At 40.5% G+C, this 15824-nt stretch overlaps 1 protein-coding gene and 1 long non-coding RNA gene across 2 annotated transcripts; one reads left to right on the top strand and one right to left on the bottom strand.

Moving 5' to 3' along the window:
* LOC8073737 (probable aldo-keto reductase 3) lies at positions 9803-12083 on the bottom strand. Its single transcript, XM_002436830.2, has 4 exons — positions 11566-12083; positions 11286-11458; positions 10489-10591; positions 9803-10354 (listed from the first exon to the last, which is right to left on the bottom strand). Exons 1-4 carry the CDS (start codon positions 12010-12012, stop codon positions 10010-10012), a joined length of 1068 nt encoding a protein of 355 aa, XP_002436875.1. The 5' UTR covers positions 12013-12083; the 3' UTR covers positions 9803-10009.
* Positions 13783-15605, top strand: LOC110430748. The gene is made up of 3 exons (XR_002448111.1): positions 13783-14058; positions 14144-14348; positions 15461-15605. It is a non-coding gene; the product is annotated as an uncharacterized LOC110430748 (long non-coding RNA).

The raw sequence follows: 15824 nt of genomic DNA, 5'->3' as shown, positions 1-15824 counted from the left end.
TGCAAGAAGGATGTCCACAAATGAAGACATACCTTCCTTTACTAATAGATAAAGAAAGAAAGACTCTACCAAAAGTTATATGATTAAGACCAATGTAAAAATATCGAGAAAAAACATGGTCTTGTAGGGCTAGGTTTAAACCAGAATTTATAGAAAGGTTAAAAGATTCCCTAGGTGTAGCTAAAAGTTCATTATCTTTTTGATTAAAAGATAGGACCTCAGCTATAGAAAAGGGTTGGTTTTGACCTATTGCATTCAACTCCGGACACAGATCATAATTAGGGGCAGGACTTGTTGACTCCCATGGTCTATGGCTGGTCTCCGAAGGTGCAAGAAATTCAAGAATAGGTGTGGAATTTGAGTTATCCACAAAGATGGAAAAAATAAAAAGATAAAAGAATAAAAGTATAAAAGTATAATACAAGATAATAGCAAGACTTAAAGTTATCTCAGCAAACTGTCTTTCTCCCCGGCAACGGCGCCAGAAATGCTTGTTGATATTTGGTAACGCAATAAGGAAATGATCCGCAAGCGCACGGATATCGGTGAGCATTTCACCCGGGAGGTTATCCAGAGTTATCGTATTTATATTTTTACCACTAGGAGAAAGGGTGCATCTGACTAACCAAATCTATTGCTACTACCCTTTAGGCTACAAAGAATGTTTATCGATGTGAGCGATGTATAGAGAAGACTGCAACCGTAGTCTCGTTCTAACCTTGGTAAGGATGATCTACTATTCTATTGGGGAAGCTTACGGAATCTAGACACCACAAAGGACGTTCGACCCGCACCTATAAACCCTACTCTTCCTGCTAACGAGATATGGTCTGCAAAGGTAACTCAGAAATGTCACGTTCCTCGCTACTACCACGGTCCAACTAGTCAGGGAATATCTATGAGTACCCTAGCCCAAACACCACATTTACGCTAGCAATGATTACTTTAAACTCAACCAGAAGAGATTAAAGTAAACCCATAACCAAAGAACAATAAAACAAGAACTTACTGGAATTAGAAGTCGAATTACTGAAGAATCCTAGGAGCAAGCCTCATATTAGAAGACTTGATCCCGCAGGTACAACCTAGGAGTAGACACCGACAGGCCGGGCTTCCTCCGATCTACACCTCCACTCTATCTCTCTCAATCTAGTAGAAACTAGAAGATCTAATTCTACTCACATTGGATGCTAAGCATAAAAAGTCTATTTAGAGGAGAGGTATTCCTTCGAGGGCTCCTCTCAACTCTATGATGAACTTGTTCTCCTCCAGGGGCCAGGGAGTCTGGTTATATAGTCCTTCCAAGTGAATCTGGGCCGTCGGATCAAACCGACACTTGATCCTTTAGGTCGGTGGAGCGTAATCCCCGAAGAGAGTCCTGATTGGACTCCAGGTCAGGGCGGGCGCCCAGGGGGTGAGGGCGGGCGCCCTGCCCCCGGGCCCGTTCGCCTTCCCGTTCGTTCCCGTGGCTTCTGGAGTCTTCTAGATGTCAGAAAATTGCGCGACACATTAATATCTCTATGTAAACCCGACGTGTGGGCCTTTCCTCCATATTTCCTGATAACCCCCTGCGAAAATAGACAAACACCAAAACTCGTGGAATTCTGTCAGATAAAACCCTAAGTCTAGGTGTTAGTTGCATTTGGATCCTTTTTTATTTATTTGATGATTATATTTGGTACTTAAGGACCGTCAACAATCGTTACCTAGTACCTTTCCCTACTTCTATTGCAGGAAACAGATGCTACACCGAGACTTCCACAATGCCAGACACGACCACATCAAATACTAGACAGGCGGGTCTAGGTGTTTTCATAATCAACACAGATGTACATCCACCAATTAGTATATTCATCAAAGCCACTATGCAGAACTCCTTTTCTGTAATAATGGCGGAGTCTGCTGCTTTGGCTTTTGCAGCAAACCTACTCAATCAACTTCAATGTAGGGTGAACACAATATTATCTGATAATCAACAACTGATGCACTTTCTCAATGGATCCAACCACTCCAACCCACTGGATTGGAGAATCGAGCCTTACACTCAGATTGCAGCCAACCTTCTTTCTACAACCAACTTACAAGTACGCATGATAAAAAGAAATCAGAATTAGATGGCTGATTCTCTAGCAAGGCAGGCACTTCAGGCCCTTCGGTCCAATCAACTAGTATATTCAAGCAGGTGTACTAATCCTAGTCATGAAAATGATTGCCCTGTCCTACGGGCAATCAACGCTGTATCCATTAACTTTGTAATGGTTCTTTCAACCTTATGGTGTTAATACATTTCTTTCTCGTCAAAAAAAAAGGACTGACACACCTCTTGGTGAAATAGTCCCATATGCTGGACTGGAGTAGTTCGCCCGAACTTGGTTCTATTATCTAAAATATGCTGAAGTGGTTGGCTATTTGGGAGGATGTGGACGCTCTTCACCAGCGATTTTCCAAGAACTACTGTTTGAAGAACTAACATCGCAAGGAATGTTAGGGCCACTGGTTTCATGCCATTCTCATGTTTTAAGCAGTCAAACAATTTAGAGTAAAAGTTATATAAAAAATAGATAATATTAAATTAACTATAAATATATTTTCATAGTAAACTGAGCTAGATATATGAACGTTAATATTATTCATTATAGATTTGATCAAAGTTAAATTAGTTTAACTTACATAAATTTTATAGTTGGGATACTGAAGATCGACCAAGGAAACAACAACGCGATAAAGGCACAGGATTTGGTATGCTTGTTCTCACTGGGTGGCCTTTATTAAGGTCTTGTTTAGTTTACCCCAAAAACAAAAAACTTTTCAAGATTTCCCGTCACATCGAATCTTGCGGCATATGTATGGAGCATTAAATATAGATAAAAAATAAAATCTAATTCACAGTTTGTTTGTAAATCACGAGACAAATCTTTTAATCCTAGTTACTCCATAATTGGACAATGTTTGTCAAATAAAAACGAAAGTGCTACAGTAATAAAATCCAAAAAAAAATTTAAATCTAAACATGGCCTAAGTCTGGTTTATTACCGTGGCTAAGTCCAAACTTGACGAGACTTGTTTTGTTGTCATCTCTTCACATAGTATTCAAACTCGTATTAAGTTATCAAATTGAGTTGGTATACAAATATGGAAGATAAAATATCACAAACATGTCAATTCACGGCTGGCGATCTAGGACTTGGAAAGATTTAAAGAGGCAAAAATAATACTGTATTCAAAATTGTGGTCCCTATTTGGCCATGTTAAAGACTGATTTAGGTTTAGGTCCAAAAGCAATGTTTATTGTACTCAACTCAAACTACAACTTCTATTAAAGGTCAAACTTCATATCTAGAAAAGAAACTATAGTTTTACCCTGGTCAAAACAGCATCATGAAAAAAGGAGTCAACTATTGATCCAACACTTAGAAGCATTTTTAGGCAAGTTCATGAACATAAACCCAACATTGGACCGAAAACGGCGACCAAAGTAGGAGGTAGGTGAATGGGAGCCTCAAATTTCTTTTCGAAATATTTGACCACTGTCCCAAAATCACTGCCAACAAAAGCGAATTCCCAAAGCGAAAATACCTCAGCCAACTTGCGATAGAGTGTAGGAAGAAACCCAAACGTAACAAAAAGAACACGAATCGGAGCTCAAACATGCAAACCGTAGATAGAACAAGAAGCTCGGGAATATGATTCAAGCATAGTTATATATTCCAATAATTAGCCAATGATTGCTTCTTGTATTTCACGGATGCAAGACTAAAGCTCTTGCCCAATCAAAATTCGATAACACAAAAGCATGAAAGCCTGGTGCTTCCACTGGTGCTACTCTGGATCACTGCATGCAAAAATGCAAGCTCAAGAGACAAGAAAGCACAGCACAGGCAACAAGAGACAAGAAAGCACAGCACAGGCAGGAGAGCTGCGCACTCCTGAACAATGGGTCACCTGGGCAGAGCAGATGCTCGCTGGCCCAAGATGAAACCTGGGAACGAACTGTAGGACCTGGTGTCTGAGGCCCTGTTTAGTCCTGAAGTTTTTTTTTTTTTGCAAAAGACCATAAACCAAAAATCTTGAGCAGCTCATCAAAATTCTAACACCAAAATATTTTGGTTTTGGTGTTTATTTCCTAAAAAAATTTGCAATATTTTTTTAATTCACTGTCACATCGAATCTTGCGGCACATGTATAGATAAAAATAACTAATTGCACAATTTACATGTAATTTGTGAAACGAATCTTTTGAACCTAATAATTCTATTATTGGACAATATTTGTCAAATATAAACGAAAGTGTTACGGTGTCTATTTTGTAAAAAAAATTAGAACTAAACAAGGTCTTAATGTCCCTATTTAATTTTGCAAAAATATTTTGGACATATTTACTTTTAAAATGCAAAATAGTAAAAAAAATTATATTTGACCCAAAATATTTTGGAACTAAATACGCTTCAGGAGCGGACGATGTGCTACTATGAAACAACACCGATGACTCCTAGGAATTAGGAAACCAGCGGGAGCTGCTCCACTGGCAACCCGACCTGAGACTACTCACACACGGATGCGTTTGCTCACCACCGTGACGAGCAAACAGGAAGAGGGGCGAGCCTGCCCTGCTTCCTAGGAGTAGGATAAAAACCGATTGGATACGAATAGATATCGTTGATATCATATTTGTTTTATATTTCTGTTCGAATTTGAATTCAAATACGGATAGTGTCAATCATGTTGTCGGATAAGATACAATTGAATATCGACGTCATAAATATAAGATTTTAGTATTTAGATACGGATACGGTATCGGATGTCAAATATTCGGATTTGGATATAGACAGATATAAACTCATCTAAACGAATTCATTCTCGAATACGATCAGAAAATATCCGTATCGTTTTTATCCCTACCTAGAAGCGGACGGGCACTTGAGCCCCTGGCGGACTCCGCTCTGGCTCAGGGAGTGCATGGCGGTGAAGTCCTCGCTGCTATGCCATCCTGCATCGTGAGCATGCCTGGGAGCGATGAACTCGAGCAGAGCAGAAACAGAGGCAACACAGAAAAAGGAGCGGTTCTGATGAAATATTACTTAAAACTCCAAGAAACGATCTCAAACTTGGCAGACATCAAATTCGACCTAGTACAAACTCATACTCAAAAAATCATTGTTTGGGATTAACTCTAACTTCGAAAACATCAGATCGTGGCCAAGCACAAAAAAGAAAAAAAAATCAAAGAACAGAGTAAACGAAAATAAAAGCTTGTCGGAGGATTTGCAGGGCCATCATGGGCCCACCATGCCCTTCACACAATTCTAGTTTTGCCCTTAGATAAGTTGAGTTAAACCGCATAACCTGAGGGCATTATTGTCCAACCTAGGTAATTTATCCGATGGCCACCGTACTCTTCATGAGATTGCTTTACCTCAGTAGCATACACCATATGTGTCCTCCATCACTCGACGCGTGTCACAGCCATCCTCAACCGGCCGGCCCATCAAGTCCTTCTGAGTCTCGGTCGACTCGTATGTCCGTCGTCTTTACTTGATCAACACAGTCACTCTCATGTACACTTGCACTTATCGATGTCCCAGATGTCAGCCACCGCGACCGATCATCCGGCCTTCTGGTCGCTCGGTCCAAGCCTCACGTTTGTCCTTCATCGCTCTCGGTTCATCGACACGGCACGTCCTTGCTTGACCTTCTCCTCGCTGTCGACCACCGCCTCTGAGCTCCACACCTGCACACCACAAGCCAAAAGACATGTTGCACGACCCAACTCACGCTAAGGTTAGTCACTAACTCAACTTAGGTCGTGGATCACGTTGACAATCACTCTTCACAAAACGAATCACAAGGGCACATGTCAACCTTCTGTTCACATTTTTTATCTTAAGTTTTTCTAGATTGTTTTGAAGTGATCAAACAATAAGTCACTATAAAAACTATAGAGTTAGCCACATTTCTCAATATAAAGTCATGGTAAAAATTCAAATTTGTCAATTTCTAGAGCTCGATGCATAACAATTGGCATCGAGCTCGGCACTAGGATTCATGGAGCCAAGCTCATGCCATGCAGGCAGCTACATCAATGACACGTAGAAAATGATCTTAGACCTAGGCGCAATGACCATGGTACTGAGATGTACAACTTCGACGCCAAGCCCAGAGTCTATATTTTGAAAGCATATCTACAGGAGCATATTTATGAATATCTTTAAAAAAATAAGTCTAAAAAAGTTAGCTACAAGCCTATATGAGGGCATATGTAGCAGCACACATCCTGCCGCTTGGTTTTGTGGGCCTATGCAGTGGCTTGCATGAGCGGTTAGCTTGGTTGTTGCACGTGATGCATGAACCACAACCACCATTGTGCAGGCAGCCAGGCACTAACTTGTTTGTTGCAGAGCAGAATATGCATATTATAAAGAACTAGATATTATTAGTTTGTGTTGTATTCATAATCAAGAGGTATGTATGCAGTCTATGTACGTGCTGCTGGTTGTAGTAATATTTCGCTCTTTCATATATTAGTGGTACACATGTGTATGTGTAAGTTCTTCTTTAGAAATCATCCATCCAATGCATGATGTCTCGATCTGTGGTCACTACACAGAGACATGATTGTTTTCAACCTATGCATGTGTTTTAATTTGATCCATATAAGTACATATCAGATCAGCTAAAGGTCATCACTGAGAAGTCAAGGAATCAACCCACATCAAAAAATTCATCAAAAGGGTTGGCATTTCTCTAATTTTTCCCCCAAGTGGTGGATCTATGTGCTCACGAGGAATATGTCCAAACCACTTGGCATATATGTTTCTTTGAGGTCCTATAACGAATCCATCCATTGAAATCAATCTCAAACCCACAGGAAATTAAAATCTATCAAAACGCTGAAGAGGGGGAGAAAGAGTAGGGACAAAACAAAACTTGAATCATCTGTGAATCAAGACTTAAGTTTGGAAGAATGAGATCAACCAAGTATGATCCTTTACAGAGGATAGGATTACATAAAACTAAACTCGAACAGTGTTTCAGCCACCCCCATTGAGGATCTCAACATCAGAAACTTAAGCAAACTATAGAGTGGTAAAACCTAAATATGATAACTAGATAGGTACCTGGTTGGGGCAATCTCTATCTTATTTATAGAGCTATTGCATAATTCCAAAACATCCTTAAATATTTTAGCCGAACCACTAACCCTAGGGGCATAATGGTCTAACTTGAGATTCAAGCATCCGATGGCCACGGGCTCTTCACGACTTCGCTCCGCCTTGATGCAAACATCACAAAGACCCCATGTGCCTCCTCTCGTTACCACTGCAACTCCAATCGGGTTTTGAGGCCTAAACCTGAGAAATCGTCCATCAGTGCCTAGAGAGGTGTATCTGCTACGCCTCCTCCATAATTTCAACATGTGTTACCGTTGTCCTCAACTTTCTGATCACCAAGTCCTCTAGCGTCTTCGCTTGACTTGATTAACTGCCATCTTAACTTGGTTAACATAGTCAGGTATTACTTTTGTTTATTGATGCCCCCAAGTGTCAATCACCACGATTAGTCTTCTGACCATCTTGGTCCCTTGGTCCAAACATTACGTCCGTCGATCACCGCTCCTAGTCTATCAGCATGATATGTCTCTACCTGACCTTCACCGTGTTCGTCGATCATCATGTGCTCCACACCGACACACCAACACAACCAAGAGACATGTCACTCATCATTATTAACTCGACAGACAAGGGCACATATCAACCTTGTGTTTGCAAATATCTAGATTAAAACTACAAGAGTTTGGGTTTTACAACTAAATGAATCAAAGAGAGATAACAACCTTGTGCCATACATAATCTACTTTCTATTTAAGGCACAACGCACGGTTGCAACAACCTACTATACTGCTATACAACAACTATGCATTCATACTGAGACACACGGAGCCTACAACCTTCTCATGCACTATCCTTTAACATCCCCGTGGCTCAGCCCCGTGAATCATCACAACTCAGTTGTGAGGTTGGGATTGCCTCTCCATATGCTCAGCTGTCGTGCAGGAAGCATCTTTGCGAATCAATTTGCAATCTGATCATCTGAACTTATGGAGCTATTTGTAGACCACCTCTTCTCGCCTAATGATAGCTGATCTCAATATGTTCACTATGTTCTTGTGTGAACACATTATTAAAAGGCAAATATTGTAGCTCCTATATTCTCAGGAGCACCAAAGTCATGCCTCCATAGGATGTGCATTGCCTAGTTCATCTAGTAAAATGTGTATCCACATGACTTCTCTGTTGTTGCATTTGTCATGCCTTATACTCGACTTCCATGATAGATCTGGATACCACACGGCACAAGCATTTTGACAAATTTTAACATAGCAATTCCATTTGGGCTGATTTTAGGGAGCACGTATTTGGGGGTGTCCATCCAATTTTTTGTTTTGGGTAACTTTTGTGCACATGTAACTCAGGCATAGCCCATTTTGGATTCACTTTTACTCTTTTGCAGGTGACTGATAACTTGCATAATCATCAGTCACCCACACCCGCGCCCACATCAACAACTAACACACCTCACCGCAATGCCGCACCCACCCCACCCCCTTTTTCCCCAACTCTGGCAGGCTTAGAAGAGAGAATGAGCTTAGTGGGAGGAAGGCTGCCCAGGCTGTGGGGATTGCGGTAGGACGGTTTAGGGGCCTTGGCGGCGGTTGAGCTAGGTTGGGGCGGGGGAGCTCCATGGTAAGCGCTCGCTACAGAAGGGGGGAGGGGAAGAAGGTGGTCACAGTAGGCATGCTAGGGTTTCGCTATAGCTCCGATGCCGCGGTGGGCAGCGGCGAGGGTGAGGATGAGGTGGAGGGGGGGTGCCAAAGAGCTGCGCGCGATGACGAGAAGACGACCAGGGGGAGGGGAGGTGAGACGAGGAAGCAGGAGGGTGGAAGAAGAGGGACGAGAAAGCTGGAGGGAGGAAGAAGAGGGACGAGAGATTGAAGATGACTGGTCGACTTTGTGGAGACAAACCCTTTTAGATTGGACCAAACTGAATTTATGATTATTTTTGGTCTAGGCCGTTTGCCACATGAAAGTTAGGCCAAGCAGTTCAGCATGGCGCCCTTGCTCATTGGATCAATCATCAGAGTCAAAACAATTCGACAAGGCGCAGCAATTACACAACTTGATTTACACAAGCAATGAAGTTGAGGTAGGGCTCGCCCGCCGCCTCTGGGAACATGTTTTTCCTGTGTCTCGTAAATGCGTTACGTGGTAGTGTTTGTGCGTCAAAGAATATCAACATACATCAAAAACCTTAGGTCCCGTTCGTTTCCCTGAGCCCCATGAAAAATTTCTGGCTTGAATTGTTACCTAATTTATATAAGCATTCACTAGTCGGATTGATTGCGGGCCTCGTAATGCCGTAACGATCCCTTAAGGGTTTTTATGTATACTGTTTTGATGTGTCTACTACCTCCGTCCACGAAAGAGTCAATTCATAGAATCCGTGTCAGTCAAAATTTTTAAAGTTTGACTAACTTTATAGAAAAGAGTAACAACATTTATGATATAAAATACACATCATATAGAAATATATTCTACGATGAATCTAATGATACTAATTTGATACGATAAATCTTATTAGTATTTTTTTCTAGAAATTTGGTCAAAGGTTAAAAAGTTTGACTTAGGACAACTCTAGAAATTGATTTTTTCGTGGACAGAGGGAGTAGCTAATTAATTAATCCACTCTTACGATGTCGCTATGGTAATTAATCATGATCTATCACAAAACTAACTACACCCCCATGTCTCTTTAAATGGTTAAAATGACCATGTTAAAAAACAGAAAATAAACCAAAGATTGGTCGAAATAATATCAGTAGCTTTGACTACCATGTGTCAATGGTCAAATATCTACTAAGGGAGCAAGCACTCGATACTTTTATTATTACAATATTTATTTGGATATATGGCACTGATAACCTCTACTTGCTAGCTAGTCTGAAAACAGAAATCTAGTTGCCTTTCCAAGACGACAGTGGAGGCGTCTCTGAATCTCTCCAGGTGTTGAGAAAGGTGCTGTGGTAGCGGTCACCTTGGACACCATCGTCCATTGCAGCATAGGACTCGAGCTCGGCCATCTCCTCTGGTGTGAGCTTCACCGACAGTGCTCCTAGGTTCTGGTTGAAGTTGGCGATCTTGGTGGTTCCAGGTATGGGGCAGACATCGCTCCCCTGGTGGTGAACCCAGGCCAACGCGAGCTGCGATGATGTGCAGCCTTTCCTTGCAGCCATCTGGCTCACGCGCTCGAATATCAGCGCGTTCTTCTCCATGTTCTCTGGCTGGAATCTTGGTAGATTCTGAAAGAAGATCATATATATCGAGAAGGGCATTACATTCAGCACAATATGAATATATATATATATATATATATAGTCTCTTGGAGTTCTGGATGGATCATGGATAGGAATAGGAATAGGATAGGTCACCGTACCTTGCGGAAATCGTCATCGGGCAGGTCACTGATAAGTTTGGCTCCACTGGAGAAGAACCCTCTGCCTAACGGGCTATATGCCACAATTCCAATTCCAAGCTCTCTGAAAATTGTCGGAACAGAAAAGAACAGCATTATGTGTATGTACCTTGGTTTCTGATCCATCCCCAACAAAGAGTACGTCTTCTATTCCTAGGTAATTATATATAGAGTAAAATACACTGGCGGCCCTTTAACTTGTCAGCCTGTGCCACTTTGGTCCATGAACTTGCAAACCCGAAAAAGTGCCACTTTGGTCCATGAACTTGCAAACCCGAAAAAGTGACCCCTGAACTTGTCCGTCTGTGTCACTTTGGTCCATGAACTTGCAAACGCGAAAAAGTGCCCCCTAAACTTGTCGACCTGTGCCACATTGGTCCATGAACATGCAAATACGAAAATAACACCAGCTGCATGACACTGTTCTGCCACGTGGCCGCCTCTGGTAGGCCATGCATGGCACCCAGCTGATGTCAACACTATAAACAGTGTCATGCATGGCCTACCAGAGGCGGCCACGTGGCAGAACAGTGTCATGCAGCTGGTGTTATTTTCATATTTGTATGTTCATGGACCAATGTGGCACAGGTCGACAAGTTTAGGGGGCACTTTTTTGCGTTTGCAAGTTCATGGACCAAAGTGGTACAGACGGACAAGTTCAGGGATCACTTTTTCGGGTTTGCAAGTTCATGGACCAAAGTGGCACAGGCTGACAAGTTAAAGGGCCGCCAGTGTATTTTACTCTTATATATATGTACCTGCAGGTTGGGACAATATCTTGTTCAGCATCTCTTGTCCAGAGAGACCACTCAAGCTGGACGGCAGTGATTGGATGAACAGCGTGCGCTCTTCTAATCGTTGACGCCGACGCTTCCGACAGTCCAATGTATTTTATCTTGCCTTCTTCAACCAACTTCTTGAGCTCGCCAATCTTCATATATATGCATATCAAAGTTCAGTACGTAGTACGTACTTCTTGTTGTTTTGCATATATATCGAAGTTAAGTAGTATGATGCAACTAATTAACAACAACTTACCGTGACCTCGACAGGCACGGTGGTGTCGATGCGATGCTGGTAGTAGAGGTCGATGCAGTCGACGCCGAGCCGCCGGAGGCTGGCCTCGCACGCCGCCCGCACGTACGCCGGGTCGCCGCGGACCGTCCTGAGCTCCGGCGTGATGCCGAACTTGGTGGCCAGCTGCACCTCCTCCCGCGCGCCATGCCGCAGCGCCTCGCCGATGAGCACCTCGTTGGTGTGCGGGCCGTAGACGTCGGAGGTGTCGAGGAAGGTGACCCCAGCCGCGATGGCGTGGCGGAGGAGCGCCACCATTTCGGCGTCGGGCTTGCGCTCGCCGTACGCCGCCGACATGCCCATGCAGCCCAGGCCCTGCGCCGAGACCTCCAGCCCCTGTGAGCCCAGCTTCATCGTGCGCCGCCGCGGCGGCAGAAGAACACACGCCGCCGGATCAGCTGCTGCGGCCATTGCTGATTTGCTGGACTGGGGGAACTCTGCCGAGATGCTAGCTGGTGGAAAGTGCGGTTGCTGTCGCCTTCCCGTGCTGGGCTATTTGTACTTGCAACTTGAACCTTGCAGCTGGCGTCACGGAGTGTGTCAGAGGTTATTGACAAAGGCAGCTGGCGTCATCGCGTAGGTCATGCTGGCAAATTCCACTCATCACTGCAACTGCAAAACTTCTCCACGAGTCCACTGCACGGTTATGAAAAGCTACTACGACACCAATGAAGGACTTTTCCACACGGTCAGAGTTGATTGGTAGAGGTGTGAGAATATTTTCAGGCGCGGTACAACAGCTCTAGAAACTCCTAATTTTTTTTATATTTTTACATTTGAAATACAAAAAACGAAAACGGTAAATTTTGAGAATTCCGAAAACAAACCAATTTGAGCATATTTATGTCGAACACGGTCGATATACGAAAATTCAATACGGAAAGACCAAGTGCATGACTAAATACATGGACACGATCAAGTTCAAGTACATATAATAATTAAAAGTACATGATCATGGTCTTAGGTTTTTAACATAATAGCTGATACATAAATACAAGTCTGGAACAAGCAATTAATAGTTAGCAAGATAATAGAAATTAAAATTAGATGTAGCAACTAGCATATCATTTTAGAATCTAAACTAAAAGTAAATGTTATAGAAACATAGACTTGAATTGAGTGAGAATATTGATCTTTCTTGAATGATCTTGTAGTATTTTATTTTAAAAATTTATTCAACCTTTTCTTTTGAGTAACAAAGATTTATTCAGGTGAGGCAAAACTATCGAACGATTGATTTGGTAGGTGGGGGTTAAACTGATGAGCTTGATGATGCTGGCTTCCTACCATTTAGCAACACCTCGTGAGATTAAGGAAGTTAAGACTAGGTGTCATCCATATAAGAGAGTGTAGCTGGGCACCAGTAGAAAGAACTCAGCTACGTGGTGAGTAGTCTATAATTAGACTGTGTGACCTGTGCAGTTGGTTAAATTTGATTTAAACTAAATTTTAAATTCAGAATATTTCAAATTAAAAGTAGAAAACAGCCGAAAAATGTCTAAACCGTTCTACTTTCACATTTGAAATATGAAAGAGCTGAAATACGAAAGCGAAAACAGTAATCAGACACAAAAATATGAACTTGATCAGATTAAATATAGAAAATGATGCGGTTCGGTTCGGGATATTTTCGTTCCGTTTTCATCTTTACTGAAACCATTTCTATAGAATTCAAAAGGAATAACAATTTTTCATGATAGGTGTACCTTTGTGATCATAACTTTTCTGACCCTCCCCCCCAAAAAAAAGAATCACAATATTTTTCTCATGTACAAAAAACAAAACATAATTAAAGGCCATAACTTAAATTACATCAGTTTGCCTATTTGAAATTGGATCATGGGAGTACATCATTAAAGAAATAATCCCAAGGATACATTGTCTAGAGATTGGCTCGTCTTAAATGTGTGCCTATTACGTGTGCACCTGTTATGAGGTTTAGACATCTCCAAAAGTTTGCTATCTTTTGCCAAGTAAAAAAAGAGGTCCTCTCTAAAAGTTTGCTATTTTTAACTTGCCAAAACTAAAAAAAGGGACTCACAAGCAATCTTTTACTGGTCGCAACAGTTTCATTGCAACACCTCTCCACTCGCGTGCGATTGATGCCGCCGCCGCGTCCTCCTACCTCTGTCGCACATATCCTTCTCCCTCTGCTGCCCATCTCCTCCACCAGCCAGACGAGGCCATCTCCTCCACTAGCCGTTCCCAGTTCCCAGGAGTCATGCCTTTCAAGAGATCCCTTGTTCAAAGAGAATAGGACAATTCATCATCCGATGACGAGGACTACATAATATTCTCGGTGGCTCGAATTGTGTAAACTTTTTCCAATGCCAAAAGAAGTCACTATATCCTTGGCCAAAGAGTTATCTATCGTGACAGAGAAGGCGGCCATGACAAGATATTTCAAGATTATTTGGCAATTAATGCAACACACGACCCTCAAATATTCTATCGAAGGTTGTTGTTCTTTCACTTCAGATTGGTTTGCAGTATGTGCTTAAGTATTATACGAGTTTTTAAACTTTAGTTTGTTTTTGTTTAGGTACAGGATGTCTTGGGAGCTTTTTCTACGCATAATGAATGCTATTAAAGCACACGATGATTACTTCGTGCAAAAAAGAATGCGGCCAATGTACTTGGATTGAGTTGCTTCCAAAAAGTAATTGCCGCATTTCGTGTGCTCACTTATGGGGTTCCAGTTGATGCTATCGCATTGGCGAAAGTACTACACTTGAGAGTCTTTATAGGTTTGTTGCTATAACTGTTGATATTTTTGAAGTTGACTAGGTTAATGCCCGTATGTTGTTACGGGTTTTAAAATCCAAATACTCTATGTTTTCTTCATTGTTATTGTATTTTTCTGTCTATATTGTTTCTTTTTTATTTCTTTTCAGTTTTCGTTTTTCGTTTTTATTTTATTTCCTGTCATGTCCTTATTCTTTTCTTGTTTTAATTTTACCTTTTATTTTTCTTTTTCTTTTGGTTTTAGTTTTATTGTTCTTCCTTGCTTCTATTTATTTTTCTTTTTTCTTTTTAGGTTTTCTATGTTTCTTCATTCTTATTTTATATTTTAATTCCTTTTAATCTTATTTTTATCCTTATTTAAATTATTCATTTATTTTATTTGCTCTATGCACTTTTTATCATTTGTTAATCATGTTCGTTTTTATAGTTTTCTTCTTAGTAATTTTATTTTTATTTTCGTTTTCTATATATATGCAATGTTTATGTAGTATATATTTAGCGTTCTATGTTGTGTTATGTCATGTTTACGTAGTATACATGTGATGTTCTATGATATTTCTTATGGTGTTCACTTAGTATACATGTAATCTATAATAGATGTGATGTTCTATAATATATTTAATGATGTTCTATGATGTATTTAGTGATTTTAATGTTCTATAAATATATTTATGATATTTGAAAAGTAACCCTTTGACATTATTTGAAATTTTTCTCCATTTTGTGTTTTATTTTTTTCTTATGTTTTTTACTCTAGATTTTATTATTATTTTTATCTATGTCATGTATTTATGTATTTTTATATATATTGTAATATTAGTTTTATAAACCTAAAACCAAAATACTATTCTTCTAAATCGATAACACTTTTTTTACAAAGACAGAACATTGTCTGTTCAACCTAGAATATTGTCTCTACTTAATAAAAGAAAATATTTTATCTTCATAAGATAAATATTCATTAATAAAATTTTATCTAAATATATCCATGTGTGATCTTGTTTTGAAGGATTTGTTATAAGAAAATTTAATGGTGCAATCAGAATTTAATTTATATCTTTGGTTTATGAGTTAAGATTTTTTTTAATTCGCTAAAACAATTTTGCATGCACAGGTGAGTGGGCCTAGGTTGATGGGATAGCGTGACCACCAAAGGAATGGGAGTTGTGGACGGGTCCTCTCTATAATTTTTAGTTGTAGAGATAAATATTTATTAATAAAATTTTATCTAAATATATCCATGTGTGATCTTGTTTTAAAGGATTTGTTATAAGAAATTTAATGGTGCAATCGAAATTTAATTTATATCTTCGGTTTAAGAGTTATGACTTTTTTTAATTCGCTAAAACATTTTTGCATGCATGGGTGAGTGGAGCCTGATTTGATGGATAACCTATCATGTATAGTAAAAAGGGGAGTTATGGCTTCACCATGGATGTGGTAGATGTGTTCTCTCCATAATTTTTAGTTGTAGAGAA

The sequence above is a fragment of the Sorghum bicolor genome, chromosome 10 (assembly GCF_000003195.3).
Source record: "Sorghum bicolor cultivar BTx623 chromosome 10, Sorghum_bicolor_NCBIv3, whole genome shotgun sequence".
Classification (NCBI taxonomy): Eukaryota; Viridiplantae; Streptophyta; class Magnoliopsida; order Poales; family Poaceae; genus Sorghum; species Sorghum bicolor.
Note: the sequence above shows the minus strand (reverse complement) of the source record. Positions and strands in the feature narration are given on the sequence as shown.